The sequence below is a fragment of the Balaenoptera ricei genome, chromosome 2 (genome assembly GCF_028023285.1).
Source record: "Balaenoptera ricei isolate mBalRic1 chromosome 2, mBalRic1.hap2, whole genome shotgun sequence".
NCBI lineage: Eukaryota > Metazoa > Chordata > Mammalia > Artiodactyla > Balaenopteridae > Balaenoptera > Balaenoptera ricei.
In genome coordinates, this window is record NC_082640.1 from 7,196,246 (window position 1) to 7,212,583 (window position 16,338).

General features: G+C 45.7%; 1 protein-coding gene across 1 annotated transcript in view; it reads left to right on the forward strand.

Moving 5' to 3' along the window:
• FAM171A1 (family with sequence similarity 171 member A1) overlaps positions 1-16,338 on the forward strand; it is a 127,346-nt gene that overhangs the window by 104,770 nt on the left and 6,238 nt on the right. The window contains exon 6 of the mRNA XM_059910145.1: positions 15,811-15,927. Within this exon, the coding sequence (XP_059766128.1) occupies positions 15,811-15,927 (117 nt within the window). The remainder of the gene's footprint in view (positions 1-15,810; positions 15,928-16,338) is intronic.

Sequence of the window (16,338 nt, forward strand, 5' to 3'; positions counted from 1 at the left end):
GAAACCATATGTTCTTTAACTCACTAAACTCAGTAGAAGCCTACATATTTCATAAGGGGTTTTCTATTATGTGTAATCAGTAATATCATTATTTAGGTAGAAATTAAATTATTGTAGTTAAATGAAAAGTTCCAAGAGTGTATTATAAGATCAGAAAACAAAACAGGAACACATCTTAAGCACATAGCACTATTTACTAATTATCTGCTATTTATGATTAAGTCAAATATGATAATCACTTCTAACCAGTTTAACACTTTAATTATCTACTTTTGAGGTATATCAAAGTAATTGCAATTTCAAAGTGTTTAACAGCCAGAAATAGAAATTCGTGAATCCATTAAGAATTTTTCGTCTAATTAAGTATCGCCAAGCTATGGCCTGAAAGCTAAGAATGGTTTTTACATTTTTATTTATTTATTTTATATATTTTTATTGATTGATTGATTGATTTATGGCTGCATTGGGTCTTCGTTGCTGTGCGCGGGCTTCCTTTAGTTGCGTGAGCGGGAGCTACTCTTCGTTGCGGTGTGCGGGCTTCTCATTGTGGTGGCTTCTCTTGTTGTGGAGCATGGGCTCTAGGCATGTGGGCTTCAGTAGTTGTGGCACGCGGGCTCAGTATTTGTGGCTTGTGGGCTCTAGAGCGCAGGCTCAGTAGTTGTGGCGCACGGGCTTAGTTGGTCCACGGCATGTGGGATCTTCCTGGACCAGGGATCAAACCTGTGTCCCCCTGCGTTGGCAGGCAGATTCTTAACCACTGCAACACCAGGGAAGTCCGGTTTTTGCATTTTTAAATGTTTGAAGAAAGAATCAAAAGAAGAAGAGTATCTCAAGACATATGAAAATTAGATGAAAAGTAAGCATCCCTGAATAAAGTTTTATTGGGTGCTGTGGACTGAATGTTTGTATTCCACCCCCACAAAATTTGTATGTTGACATCCTAACCCCCAAAGCAATAGTATTTGGAGGTGGGGCCTTTGGAGTTAATGAGGTGATGAGGGTGGAGCTCTCTTGAATGGGATTAGTGCCCTTATAACAGGGGCCCCAGAGAACTTTCTCCCGCCTTCCACATGTGAGGACACAGCAAGAAGGCGTCATCCATGAATCGATGCAGGCTCTGTCTGGACACTGAATCAACTGGCACGTTGATCTTGGACTTCCCATCCTCCAGAACTGTGAGAAATGAATTTCTGTTGCTCGTAAGCCACCCAGTTTATTTTATTACAGCAGCCCAAATGGAATAAAACATGGGAACCCAACCATGCCTGTTTGTTCATTTGTGGTCTGTGAACGTTTTTCCTACACCAGCAGAGATGAATAGTTGCAACAGAGAGTGTATGTTCTCGCAAACTGAAAAATATTTGCTACCTGGACTATTACAGAAAAAGTTTGTGACCCTCTGATCTAAGATGCATTCAACAGGGAAGCTCTTACCACTTAGTATTAAAATGCAAGTATATTCTCCATCTACAGGGCCGAACAGCATGCCTGATTCAGCCACAGTCTCTACGTCCTGTTATCCGGGCAACCTTCCAGCATTTGGCCCCGAGTGACAGCTGATGCTCAGTGATAACACCTTGGTTATAGGGCACGATTTCAAACTCTTAAAGAAAAGTGAAATTCTTTTTAAGTTCCATGGGACTTCTATTTGAAAAATAAATCCACATTTTAATGCTAACTCAAATACTTTCATTCCTGACTGCTGGATAACTGAAAGCTTACTCATGAGAAAAATGTAGAGGTACTCCCTTCCTTTTTTCTTTTTAGATTTCACATATCTGTGATATCATATGGTATTTGTCTTTCTCTGTTTGGCTTTCTTCACTTAGTATGATAATCTCTGGGTCCAACCATGTTGCTGCAAATGGCATTATTTCATTCTTTTTTATGGCTGAGTAATAGTCCATTGTGTGTGTGTATATATGTATGTATGTGTGTATATATGTATGTATGTATATATATACACACACGCATATATGTGTGTATATATATATACATACATATATATATATATATATATACACACTACATCTTCTTTATCCATCCCTCTGTTGATGGACATTTAGGTTGTTTCCATGTCTTGGCTATTGTGAATAGTGCTGCAATGAACATAGGGTGCATGTATCTTTCTGAATTACGGTTTTCTCAGGGTATACGCCCAGGAGTGGGATTGCTGGATCATATGGCAACTCTATCTATTTTTAGTTTTTTGAGGACCCTCCATACTGTTCTCCATAGTGGCTGTATCAATTTACATTCCCACCAGCAGTGCAGGAGGGTTCCCTTTTCTCCACACCCTCTCCAGCACCATTAGAGTGGATCAGTATTTGGTGCTATCATTTATCACAGTTTTCTTCTTCTTTCTTTTTAATGGCCACAGTTATCTTTTTTTTGCGGGGTGGGGGGGGGACAGGCAAAGAATTTCCCATTATAATAATTAGCATCTCTATATTTTAACCCACGTGTTCATCCGAGGGTGACCTAATAGATTAACAGTCTCCTAGAACATAAGTGAAGTTGGATTTTGTTTCGTGTGTTACAACGGTATGAATTGGCTGATTATGGTATGCACTCTCAGAAAAATATTTTTTTAAGAAGCCTGACTTGCACATATTAGAATCGAAACTTTTGCCGCATTTACAGGCAATGCTGATTTTGCTGAAGCTACCGTGTTAAAATGCCACTTGATTTATGGTGCAAGGGAGGCCTCTATTTAGTGAGTGTAAGTCTTTTCCTTTGAGGAATTACCAGATTTCTTTAACCTAGATCTTCTAAAGGTGCTCTCTCTTTTGAAAAGTTGTACAGTGCCGGTGCCTGGGGCCTGGGTGTCCAGGCGTGTCTGAGGGGATGGGATAAAGTGACCTTATCGGTCATGTTCAGGGGCCAGTTCGACCTTTGAAAGAAGCAGCTTTCCTCCCCTAGTCTGGCAGATGCAGTTTTGTGGGTCATGGTGAATGCATCTTAGCTGAGGCTTTCTGGACAGTAAGAGGTGGTGTGTCAGCTCAGCTTCACAGGCATTTACTCTCTTTAGCCTGTAACTGGGACAGCAGATGGCTGTCCCATGTCCTGGGTGGTGCCCTGGGGAATGGTCACTTATGAATAAGCAAACCAGGTCAGTGGTTTGAATTGAAAGTGACTGACTGACCTTGAGTGGCAGAGAAATCACGATTTAAGATTCTCTATGCAATAAGTTTCTGCTGTTTCACAATAAGTTATGTGGCTTGAAGACTCTCATTCTAATGAGGTGACAGAAATAAAAGCAGATTCCAAGTGAAGCTACATTGCAGGATCCAGTTTTAACTGCCTTCCCAGAACGCAGCCTGCAGATGGTGTGCGTTGCTATAGAAATGGTGGTTACTGAACCAGCTTCTTATCACGTATGGCGCACACGTATCAGGCCCTCAGCAATACCCGCTCGTAATTGGCCTGTAGTGGATTCATCTCTGCGTAGATGGTGAGCATTACGGCTGATGCTGTGCTCACTGAACTAGTCCTTTTAGGTAAGTCATGGCCAGCCTGCCCTTGAAGGTGGAGCTTGATTTAAAATACAGATCTAAGATTTTCTTCCATTTCATTGTTTTTCGGGGGGAGAAAGGGATGGGAGTTCTTAAAGCACTAAGTTCTGTTTGTCACTTTAAGAAGATGAAAATAGTATTACTGGTGTGTCTTTTTCTCTATATATCATGAGCCATGCATCTTACATAGGAGGTGACATATTGCCATGCAGAGGTGTAGTGATTGAATTACAAGAATGAACTGTAGTGCATCGGGTGGGCAAAAGTTAGAACAAAAGAAGGGGGTTCATGTTTCTAGCAGTTGAGTATGTATTTACATGTGTGATGTTAATTTTAGAACCATGTGTATCATCTTTATAATTTTTTTTTTCAAAAAGAACAGACTCAATAGTTAATGGAATCAAACAAAGAAGGAAGCAGACTTACCTGTCAAAGTATAATGTCAGTATATCCTTAAGAAAGATGATCTGAAATGGGTCTTCTGAGGATGAAGGTGATTTGTTAGAAACAAAGAAAGAATTCTCAGGAAGAGTCTCTATGTTCCCAGATGTTGAAATTGCCCATAAAAGTGAATTGGGCTTCCCTTAGATATATAGGATTGGAGAAAAAGATAATGTACCTGCAAAGAAAGCTGACAGAAGTGATGTAACAAATCAACAAGAACCCTGAAGGTAGGACTTAATTTGGATAAACGATACCAGTCCAGCAAAAACTTTGGCCACAGATCTTGACTGCCAGGTGGCCAACAAACTGTGATCTGTTTTTCAGACACAGATTGGTGTCTTTTGACCACTCCGGACCATCAGCATCACAGTTGGGATATTCCACTCCTGCTGACCAAGTGGAATGGAGTCCGGCCACGGAACATGTGGGCTGTCCGTGGGGAGACCGAATGCAGAATGATCTCAGAACATGGACATTTGTTTTCTGATGTTGCCTAGCAACTCAAAAAACAACTGTCGTAATATCAGTCCATTCCTAAAAATTGTTAAGCCTTTTGTGTTTGTAGCCATACACCCCAACAGCAACAAAAAGAATTTTTAGAAAACAACATCATCATATTAGGTATATTGTAGCCATGGTTCAGGGCCACTTTTGTTTTGAAACCCTATTCTTAGAGACTTAATTTTTCTAAAGGGTCCTTTTATATAGAATGAGAACTTCCCATGCTTGAGTTGAACAGAAACAGTTTTTGGAAAGCTTAACAAATGATGGTAGCCCGCTTTGTGGCCTTAGAGTGTATAGATCCATATGTTCCTCCTAAAAGAAAATGTCTCATGTTATAGTCAGCCCTTAATTATCACTTACGGAATATTCACTTTGCAGATTATCTGTGGCAAGTGTGTATCCTCCAGTGACTTTCCCATCACCTAGAAGCCTCAGAGCTGCCTTGCTTTGCTACCACGTGGCCTGGATTTTAAGCACTGCATCTAACATGCTCGTTCTAAGATCAGCCTGGGTGAAAAATAACTAGGAAGGCAAAGCTGCCATCATTTATTTTAAAACCAAATATTTTATAAATGTCTTCTGTTTTCAGTGATCTCCACTGGAATGGGTAATTAAAAGGTAAAATTATTTTTGATTTGAATATTGCACTGGTTGTACAGGATTTGGCAGGAGTATATAGAACACAGGCAGCCTGTAGCCCAGCAACTGAGACAGCTTGGACATGAACAATGGCTCCTCTGGATCTTGAGCAAGTCCTTTAGCCTCTCAGGGCCTCAGTTTTCTCACCTATAAAATGGGCATAATAATAGCTATCATCCCCATCTCATAGAACTGTCGAGAATGGAGAGCCCTTACAACGGTACCTGGCACTGGGTAAAGTGCTCTATAAATGTTAGCCATTATTATAATCATCACTGCCCTTATTCAGCCCATATGTAGTTTGTGCATTTTGGGTAAAGCGTGATATAAGGAAGACAGACAAGTACAGTGAAGTCTTAGTGTCTTTAAATTGAATTTCCAGTCTCAGCCAAGGCTGCTTTGTAGCTGGTATGCCTGGACCTCCAGTCTAATTGGTTGGTACTCTTGTTCTACTAGTTGTCCCATATTTTGAATGTCATTGCTGTCTCCCTATTTCTAAATGACTCAAAGTTCAGAATAGGTGTTGCCTTTTAATTTGACTTGAGATAATGTACATAAAGCACCTAGCGCATTGCCAGGCATGTATTAAGTTCTTAATATCGTGGTTCTTTTTACCCCTTCTCTTGAATCACCCCTTTAAAATTATTTGCATGAACACACATGCACATGCATACACAGAACAAACACATCGAACCAACCCAGCCCACATAGAATGTGCTGCGTTAGAGGTTTCTGCAGAAGCGTGCTTGCTGGCTCTCATTATGACCCGTAGTGGAGTTGTACACGGCAGCTCCGCCATGTCACATGGTGGGCAGTTTGAAATACGCCTATATTGAAGGGGAAGAAAAATAGGACCGTTTGGGGAAAGCATTTTTTTGTCTACTCATTCTCAGCTGAGCTTATTCATTAGCAAAACAGGTATGACCATAAACCAACATTTTTCATCACTATGCTCAAAGCAACCCTAGAGGATGGGGGACTACATTCTTTCTTAATCAGAAAGAAACCGAAATTCAGCACAGGGAAGTACCTGGCACACAGGTACAGTATGCTGGGAATGGAGAAGGGGAAATGCAAAACATGATTTCCTTCAGACTTCAAATCCTCTTCCTGTTCTAGAATCTCCGATTTTGGTGCATTCCTGCTTCTATGCCAAGACTTAATGTGGCTTAATAGAATGATGGACTGGATCTGGGGATACAAAACAATCCATTCTGAGATGCTTTGTTTGGCCCATACAGTTGATTTAGGGGCATTTATTTGTTTGTTGTGTTTTAACTTACTGTCAACATTTAAATATTGAAAGATTTCCTGAGGAATTCTGTTCTTGGCTTCTCTTTTTTAAAAATTGAACAATTCATTCATTACAGCAGATAGATAGTGAACATCTTCTTTGTGCCAGATTTTACTCTCTCCTAGGCTCTTGGGATAAAGCAATGACAAAACAAGTCAGGGAAGGTCCCTGTAATTATGAAGTCTTTGTTCTAAACGGAGGAGACAGACAATGCACCAGTTTATTACTTCATTGGCATGAGTGCTGTAAGACAGGTAAGCAGGGTGATGTCAGAGAGAATGATTGGCTGGTCACAGCCTATGGAGGAGTGATATTTGAGCTGAGATCCCAAAGATACCTCTGAGTCTAACATGGGAACGTCTTGGGGGCAGCACATTCTGGGCAGAAAAAAAATGGTCAACGCAAAGGTCTTAAGCTTGGAACCAATTTGTCCACAACCGCAGCAGCCAGGTCACTGAGAGGCACTGCCCCTTCAAGCATCTGGAACAAACTCAGATAAGTGTTTGTCAGCTCCCCGTCGGTAATCTGACAAGTGACTAGATTATTTCTGGAATATATTAGAAATATTTCTGAAGTTGCTTCAAGTACTGGCCACCCAGTTGATGTACCCCGGCAACATTGTGGGAAACGGCCTTAGGGTTTTCTGAAAGGGTCGCCACACGCCACGAAAGTACAAGCCATCTAGAGCTTTGCTACTCAAAGAGCGGTCTGCGGACGGGGAGATTGTTCGAACTGCAGAATCTCACGCTTTGCTCCAGACCCACTGAATCAGCATGTGCATTTTGACAAGACCTCCACTGTAACAAGCTCTTGCATAAGCACTGGTGGAGAGCACCTTACTGCCTCCGCCCAGATGTTTGTTGCCTTCTCTGTTCTGCCACCCTTTGTTTTGAGCGAGTTTTCTAAATGCTGGGGATTTGTGGCTGTGCCTCCCAGAACCCTGGCCTGGGTCCCCCACCCAGTCCCATCTGACATGTAACTGCAAGATGGATGTTGGATTTAGTGGGTAATGAACAAAATTCCTCTCCATATGGACTTAATTAGCCTGCACTCTGATGCTGCCTTCTGGAAATTTATATATACCTATTGTAAATTCAAAATTCTCTCATTAAATTTTACTAATGCTATTATGCATGCTGATACTTCTGGCTACCTATTTAAGGCATAAGCTTTCTCTAGCTCTGCCAGAAGCGTTAGGGTTTCCCATTACTGCCCTGTCCTAAAATTTGTTTCAGTAAGTCTTGTGATCGCTCAGCTAAAGCTGAAAGGGAAAAAAAAAAAAAAATCAGTCACTTAGATTAAATTTATTTTTAAGAATCCATTCCTCAAAATTTACCCTAAAAATGCCCAGGGAACATGTTGTAGCTGAATACAGATGCATTTCTTGTTTTAATTTCTAATAATTGATTATATCTGTGATTTTATGCTTTGAACAGAAGGTCATTGGTTATAGTGAGTTGCCCTTAATTTTATTCTTGTTTAAACCGGTCCTGAAATGTACTTGCCGGAAGCTACAGGAATGCAACCATCTGTACAGGACTTTCACTCTTCAGTTCCATTGCTTTCAACAAGCATGGTTAGGTAATTGACCACCAGGTAAACACTTTGCAGTGTAATTAACAAGGAATGTATCCTCCTCACAGACTTCATAGAAAAATAATTACAAAAAAGGGAACATAGCTATTCAAAGGCATAGACTTTAATTTGGGAAAAAAAGAAGGCTACTCCACAATGTCATAAAAATAGACACTGTCGCTGTTTCTGCTCTACTGATGAATGTGACTTCAGGGCTGATGGACTTTTCTGATTTTCTGGGTGATCTCATCCCACTAAAGTTTTGTTAAAGCATGTGATAAAAGAGACTCAGACCTCGACACTGCTAATCGTACATCTGGTAGAAAAATATAGTAGAGGTTATAGCTTAAGATAATGCAGATGGAAATCCTGGGAAATAAGTCTATGCTGGTTTCTAGAGAAATCCAGCATATTCGGGAAGCTGGGGAACCCCTATGACTATAAGTAGCAATAATAGTAATAACCATTCACTGTGGATCTGAGCGGTACATACCTCTTAAGAGGACTGCCCTCAAATGAGCTAATGCCCACGCCATCCTGATTATTCAGCAAGAGTCACCACAGCCCAAGCGAGGAGACAGTCGTTGGCCAAAACCAACAGCTGAAGGGCAGGACAGCAGAGGTTCCTACTGTCCAAATTCATGCGTGTGTCATGTATATATGTCTCGCCTCTCGCCATGAACGTTCCCAAATAGTTCACAGTGAACAATTAAGTCGTAGGAATAGAAATGGCTCTATTTCACAGAGTGAATATTCACCTTTTAATCAACAGAACTTTTTTGAGATGGGTTTTCTGCACGGCTGTGACATTTCTTCATGTCCCAGCGTACAGACCTAGTAGAACTCACTGCAGCCTCTTTCAGGAAAAATACATCAGTTAGAATATGTTAGCTGCACAGGGTAGTAGAATCCCCAACTACAAGTGCTTAAATGATGAGACCATTTATTTATGTGACAAAGGAAGTGTGAAGCAGCCACGAGGGACCTTCCATCCCCCAGCTGGGCCATCCTCACGTGTCCTCGGGTCACACAGCTGGAAAGTGGCAAAGCTGGGATTCACATGCGGGGTTATCTTAGGCCGGGCAAGTCGTCCATGCACTCATTCGGCCCTTGATCGTACTGGACTTTTATCTGCCCGGTGTCCTGAGGTGTGACATGGTCACAAGTCCCAGTATAAGAGCAATGACTTCTTTCTCTGTATATTGGCCAAGGTGCAGGATGCCAGCTTCAATGTGTAATCTGTTAAAAGGGCAGGTTTTCACTTAGAGTTTTCCCTTTCTAAATCAGTAGTACTCATCCTAACAGGGTTTTTCTGCTTGTTACCAAATGCTGAGATGAGCTCGTGCAGCTGATAAAATAGGGGCGTCTGGGCAGAATAAGTGAGCCAGGCAGAAAAAGCAAGGCAAATCTGAACCGTATGAGTCGTATTCTAATTAGACATTATATTTTTGGCCCTTTTTCATATTTTAGAGTTCTTTTCCCTCTCAATAGTCATTTGTTTAAATTTTGAACTCAATGGTCTTTATATTTTGCAAATAAAAGCTGCTTTCATTCCTGCTTGGTAACCAAGCAAGAAAATGGCACCCTTGGTGATCGCTAAGAGACCCCATCAGATCTTACAGACGAGCATAAGGCATGTCTGTTTTCAGCCTGTCAATTATTGTGTGTAATAATCATTGCAGTTAAATGTAGCTTCCAAGTTAAGATCTTGTGGTGCTTTATACACACAACGAACCTTGCCAGCAGAATACATAACTAACACGCTTTCAAAAGATGAGGACAGGGACTTCCCTGGTGGTCCAGTGGTAAAGAATCCGCCTTACAATGCAGGGGACGTGGGTTCGATCCCTGGTTAGGGAACTAAGATCCCACATGCTGCGTGGCAACTAAGCCCACGTGCCACAACTACTGAGCTCAAGAGCCTCAACTAGAGAGCCTACGTGCCGCAAACTACAGGGCCCACACGCCCTGGTGCCTGCGCACTACAGCTAGAGAAGAGAAAACCTGCACGCCACAACTACAGAGAATCCCGCGCCACAACAAAAGATCCTGCATGCCTCAACAAAGATCTCGCGTGCTGCAACTAAGACCCAAGGCAGCCAAAAATAAATAAAATAAAATAAATAAATAATAAATCTTTAAAAAAATAATAATTAAAAAAAGATGAGGACGGTTTTTCAACCAAGTATTTCTCCTTGGAAAATCTTTCCATTGTGCAGGGTTTCACTCTAGAGAATAAGAATTCAGACAAAAACCTATCTGAGGATGTGTGTTGAAGAAACTTGAATTTAGCATATCTCTGTTCCACGTCTGGATTTGTCTCTCATGTGGCTGCCTGTGGACTTTATTCTAGGTGCAGTCTTTGCAGGTGGGTTATCTAGTCCCCAGTAGTAGATGCCTCTGGTGGGGAGTTGGGGGTCGTTGGTGGTGAGGAAGCAGAGCTGATAACAGAACCGCTGATAACAGTGTATAGGAAGGGTGGGGGAGAGAAGGGGGGAGGAGGTGGGGGGAGGAGGGAAGAAAAAAGCACAGCTGTGGGTGGGAGTATTTAGCATAAGAGCAAACAACTTCGTTCCTCAGTAGGGACCTAAGGACGTCAGTATTTTAGGACCAGCATCAGTTGATCATAATCATGACCCTGAATTATCATGAAAAACATCAAAATTATATTCAACTTTATAAGGCAGGAGTAAATGATACTTTTTAGAATTATAGAAAATTGCCTTTTCAAACTTTGGCAAATAAGACCCAAGTTCTATAGAAGAATAGCTTCCAAACCTTGTTCAGGAGATGTCTTGGGGGTTGTGCCGGGGGGTGGGGGGGTGTTTCTCGTCACTTGTTTGCAGAGAAGCTTGTCTTTTTTTTTTTTTTAATTAAAAAAAAAAATTTGTTTATTTTCGGCTGTATTGGGTCTTCGTTGCCGCACACGGGCTTTCTCTAGTTGCGGCGAGCGGGGGCTTCTCACTGCGGTGGCTTCTCTTGTTGAGGAGCACGGGCTCTAGGCACACGGGCTTCAGTAGTTGTGGCACGCGGGCTCAGTAGTTGTGGCACACAGGCTCTAGAGCGCAGGCTCAGTAGTTGTGGCTCACGGGCTTAGTTGCTCCGCGGCATGTGGGATCTTCCCGGACCAGGGCTCGAGCCCGTGTCTCCTGCATTGGCAGGTGGATTTCCAACCACTGCGCCACCAGGGAAGTCCCGAGAAGCTTGTCTTTTATCCGTTTTATATATTAATTTCTTAATTTTCTTAATACAAAGTTTCCATTAAAGAGAAAGAGTTCAAATGCTTTGAAAGCTGATGATCTAGAAATCTCAGTACTGCGGAATTTCATCCCTCGGTGATGCTAGAGGGATCGCTCTCCCACCTTCACACGCATAGAGTCCCAGTAATGGACGCGGCACCGGGCTCCGTCAGCACAGCGACGCACGCGGCCGCCAGCTCTCCTGCTCCTGGCACACCCGCTTCACAGCCAGCCACCCTCCCTGGGCAGTGGCCGCTGTGCATGAAGGTGGCAGCCTGGCTGGGCTGGCGTTGTGGAGCGCAAGGAAGCGTGGCGCCCTCCTCCTACCTGCACACCTTCACCAGGTGACCCACCTTGAGACCTGCCTGGACGGCCCGCTCGCGAAGAGCCCGAGGGAGTACTCGGCAGGAAGCCCCGTTATGCTGTTATGACCTCAGGGGCTGCCCTAATGTCCGGACCACAGGGGAGACAAGCTTATTGACCCGGACAGCCCTGCCGGCAGCTGTGATGACCCAGGGGTGTTCAGAGGCTGGCCCCACCCGGGAAGGAGGGGAACAAGCCAGCGGCCTTGCACTTGGAATTTTCTAAGCAGGAGCAACCCGGGTCTTCCCGTGATCTGTCTGACCAGCGCCGAGGCTCCCACAGAGATGGGAGGGTACCCGCTCTTGGTACCCTCCCTGGCCGTGGGTCTGGCGGTCATATAACCTGCTCGACAAAAGAGACTCTCCAGAGGTCTGTTTGTCCGGCTGTCCGGTCACCAGTGACCATTCCCGGCACTGGCTCTCCAGCCACGAGCACAGGAATCTCTTACGTGTGCGGAGGTTCCTCAGGTGGGAAAACAGCCTCACACCACAGCATCAGGATTTCACTAATGAGAAGCATATGTTTCTAGTACACAATTCATTAATTCTTGTGTTCCCTGTAGCTAATTTCCTACACAGAAAGCTTGGAAATGGCTTTTGCCAATAACAGCGTGATTTCTGAATCCCAAGACAGCGCTGCCCTTTATTCACTGTACACATGTATGTTTCACAGAAAACTTAGGCTGAAATAAACGCCTCTTTCCCAGCTGGCTTTGTTCCCTCTGGTCTGAAAGAGTAGAACCCCGAGCTTAACTGCATTTCCTGCCAGCCACACCCACCTATGCACAGGAGGTCATCTGATATTATTTGAGGGGGAGTGGGGAGTTTGCACGTCTGGCTTTCACCCTCAAGTACTGTAGCGTTCCCACGCCAGGGATGTTTCTGGGTGTTGAGAAGACAAAGGGAACATAGGATGAGGGTTAGCAACTTCGGCGAGGTATGCTTTGGAAAACGGGTGATGCAGTAACACGTGCCCTGGGGTCGCCGAGACCTGGAAGGTCCCTGCACGCAGGAGGGGCTCAGGATGGACACAGGATATGACTCGAATCTCGAAGGATGGGTAGATTTTTGGAAGAGAGGAAAAGCATGTGAGGTTGGAACAACAGTTGAGGGCAAAGTCACGGACTCGGGTAAAAGTGTGTGTTGTGAGGACCAACCCGGGAAGAACTGGGGGCGGGGGGTGTGGCCTCCCATTGCTAATGGCGCCGGAAGCCCTGCCCAGCCGTCGCCAGTCTCCCTCCCTCCCGTTCCCCGGGCCAGTACACTGACCGGGCCTCTGTGCACGCCGTTCCCTCTTTTTTCTCTCTGCTCCCGGCCACTCTCCACCCCCAGTGACAGTCTTCCCTGTTCACCAGAGCCCAGCTCGTCCCCAGCCTTCTCTGCCCACCCCAAGAGGCACTCGTTCTTACTGAGCTCCCGAAGCAGCTTGTATTTTGCCTTTTCCTGGCTCTTCTGGCTCCCACCAGCATCACAGGCTGGACTTGGGGCCTGTTAGCTGGTTGCGGGATGTGTGTGTCCGTCCACCCTTTAGGCGTGTTCCCAGTGTAACTGGGAGGTGTTTTCAAAGCCCGTTTCCAGCTGGCTGTGTCGTAGAAAGCCAAGGCGACGTAGCCATCCAGGTAGGTGGTTTGCCCTTGCGTGAGCTGCAGGAAAGGGCTCTGAGCCTCCAGCTGTTTTCCTCTGGTTGCCTTTAGCCTAACCTAATCCGCTCCACTCGAAGAGCGTGACTCAAGAAGGAAACTGCAAGCCAAAGAGTGCAGGCGGCTTCCTGGCTGGTAGGAGATCCTGGCAGGGCCACTCCTGTGGGGGAGCGTGTGGGAGTGGGGTCCAGTGTGTAAGTCACGAGCTAAACAGCATGGGGTCCCCGAGGGGAAAACCGGAAGTGGTGGCAAACAATCCGTCCTCTGCCTTCAGGCGAACTTTCTGGCCCGACGCAGAACCCCCTTAGCTGCCTGTGTCACATGCTCCCTGTTCCCATGTTCTCAGCAGCCCTGTGGAGTGAGTGGTGCTCGGAGTGGCTGGACCACCTCTGGGCTGAGGCTCTTCAGCCAGTGAATCTGAAGCGAGCATTCGCATCCTTGCTTGGGAAACCTTCCAGCTTATGTTCTCGTCTAACTTGACTTGACATCCTCCGGAGCCATGATTCAGCCTGTTGCAGGGGGCAGTCAGACTACGCAGGGCACCCGCCGACGCCTGGCCTCTTCCCATCTTCCTTCTTTGTTCACCTTCTGTCTTCGAGGATGAGGACGAGGAGGAAGAGGAGGGGGGCAGGGGGGAGGAGGAGGAGGAAGGGGGAGGGAGGAGGAGGAGGGAGGAGGAGATGGAGGAGGAGGGAGGAGATGGAGGGGGAGGGGGAGGGGAGGGGGAGGAGATGGAGGAGGGGGGAAGAGATGGAGGAGGAGGGGGAAGAGATGGAGAAGGAGGGGGAGGAGATGGAGGAGGAGGGGGAGGGAGGAGATGGAGGAGAAGGGGGAGGAGGGGGGGAGGGGGAGGGAGGGCTATGGGAGGCATTGCTGGGGCACCTTTCCACCCCCTACATCTGAATGTTGCTATGGCAACTGACAGGCCCTAGAAAGCCTGCCAAGTATTGTTTCTTTCCTCAGGGGGGAAAGAAAACCGCTCTTGCCACCTCGGTGATGTGTATACCTAGGAAAGGCAGGGATTTGGAGACTGGAAGGTGGACTATTTGGTGCACAGCTGGCGCATTTCGTCCCGGAGGGGACAGGATTCCATGTGCGGCCATTTGGGGGGAGTGGGTGATCATAGGAGGAATGCTGTGTGAGTGACCCGTGTCTCCGGGTTGGGGGGTGCCTAGCCAGCAACCTCCCTTGCCCCCCGGCTCTCAAAGCAAGGTTCTCTGCAGGTGAGACCGGTGACTGCCAGTCAGCCTTGGGCGACGGGCTCCTGGAAACCTTACAAAGTGCAAAAGTTCTCAAACGCTGGCAGGTTTTGCAGGAGATGCGGCAGGGCAGAGTGGAAGAAGTAGCACCGGCCTTGAGGCCAGACAGACAGAGAGACCTAGTCTGCCCCTGCTCTGCCCTCTACCCCTGGGAGGCCTCGGAAGAGTTCCATGTCTCACCAGGGTCCAGTGTCTGAAAGGGGGAAATAAGTCCTCCTCTGTAGGGTCGCTGTGAGAACTGTAGACAGCTTGTACAGAAAGCACATTGCTGCGACGAGCCGGCACACAGGAGGTGCTCACTTCTGTGAGATACTAGTTACAGTAGTGACTGAAGACAGCCCTGACCTGGACGTACTCCATGTCTCCCAGCATCAGGACCAACTAGAAGCTTCTTAAAATACTCGCCTAAGCCAGTCTTTATGGGTTAGAATTTGCAAAGATAGGACCAAGGAATCTATATACTTTTTTTCAACTTCCCGAAGCATATATGGAATCTAAAAAAAAAAAAAAAAAAAAATGGTTCTGAAGAACCTAGGGGCAGGACAGGAATAAAGACACAGACGTAGAGAATGGACTTGAGGACACGGGGAGGGGGAAGGATAAGCTGGGACGAAGTGAGAGAGTGGCATGGACATATATACACTCCCAAATATAAAATAGATAGCTAATGGGAAGCAGCTGCATAGCACAGGGAGATCAGCTCGGTGCTTTGTGTCCACCTAGAGGGGTGGGATAGGGAGGGTTGGAGGGAGACGCAAGAGGGAGGGGATATGGGGACATACGTATATGTACAACTGATTCATTTGTTATAAAGCAGAAACTAATACACCACTGTAAAGCAATTATACTCCAACAAAGATGTTTAAAAAAAAAAAAAAAAAACTTCCCCAAGCAACTCTGTCACTGGTCTGCGATTCCAGAGAGGAAATCCGTTTATTTGCTTGAGGATGAAGACTATAAACAGAGCTGGAGTTTCCCCTCTTCTTTCCCGTCCCACCAGCCCTTTTCATGCTACCTTTATTCTGCTTCTAAACCCCTAAGGCTTCCGGAGGAGATGGGACATGATGGTGGAGGAGTAAATCCAAAAGCTTCTGCTAAAATTATCTGCGTTTGGAAGCAGGGACGTGTGATAAAGGGGCTGAAAGTCATTTAATCAGGAAGAAAAACAGAAGTTCGACTCTTTCCTGAAAGCGAAATGCAGTCCCTCCGTGAGAGCTGGACCCTTTTGGCTCTCTGATGGGTTCTAAACACGACACTGAAGGTGACTTGTACAATGGGCTTAAGCCTTAAATAGGAGTTTAGCGTGCATGTGGCTGAAGTTTCTTTCCGCATCCCACAGGAACTTGGCTGAAGAGTGGTCTCGGCCTCGTGCACCAGGAAGGAAGCCAGCTGACGTGGACATATATCGCCCCTCAGTTGGGGTACTGGGTGGCAGCCATGTCTCCTCCCAACCCAGGTAACAGGACCCCCGAAATCTGCAGTGATGGGAACCGATTCCTTTGAGGGTTCAGGCTAAGTGTGCTTTTGAAAGTGATGTCAGCAGGGAGATCACATCTTCCTTAAATGTGGTTGAAAGTGTGAAAAAGCAAATGATGAGTCAAAGGTTTTTCCTGGGGGTGGGGGAGTTCTGGTTGGAACTCTCCCATCCAGGATAAGAATAATGCATAGAAAATAGCCTTGTCTCGAATCTCTGTTTTGCTCAGGCAGCTGCCGTAGGGAATTCTTAGTCTAAAGCCCACAGAGGCGGGTCAGACCTCCTCCCTAATTTCTGAAACAGCTGTGGCCTGGTGCAAGAGAACACGTAGTATAAGGCAGTCACCAGAGGGACCAGCAGAAAGTCACCATTGGAGGCTTCTTGGGGCAAAAA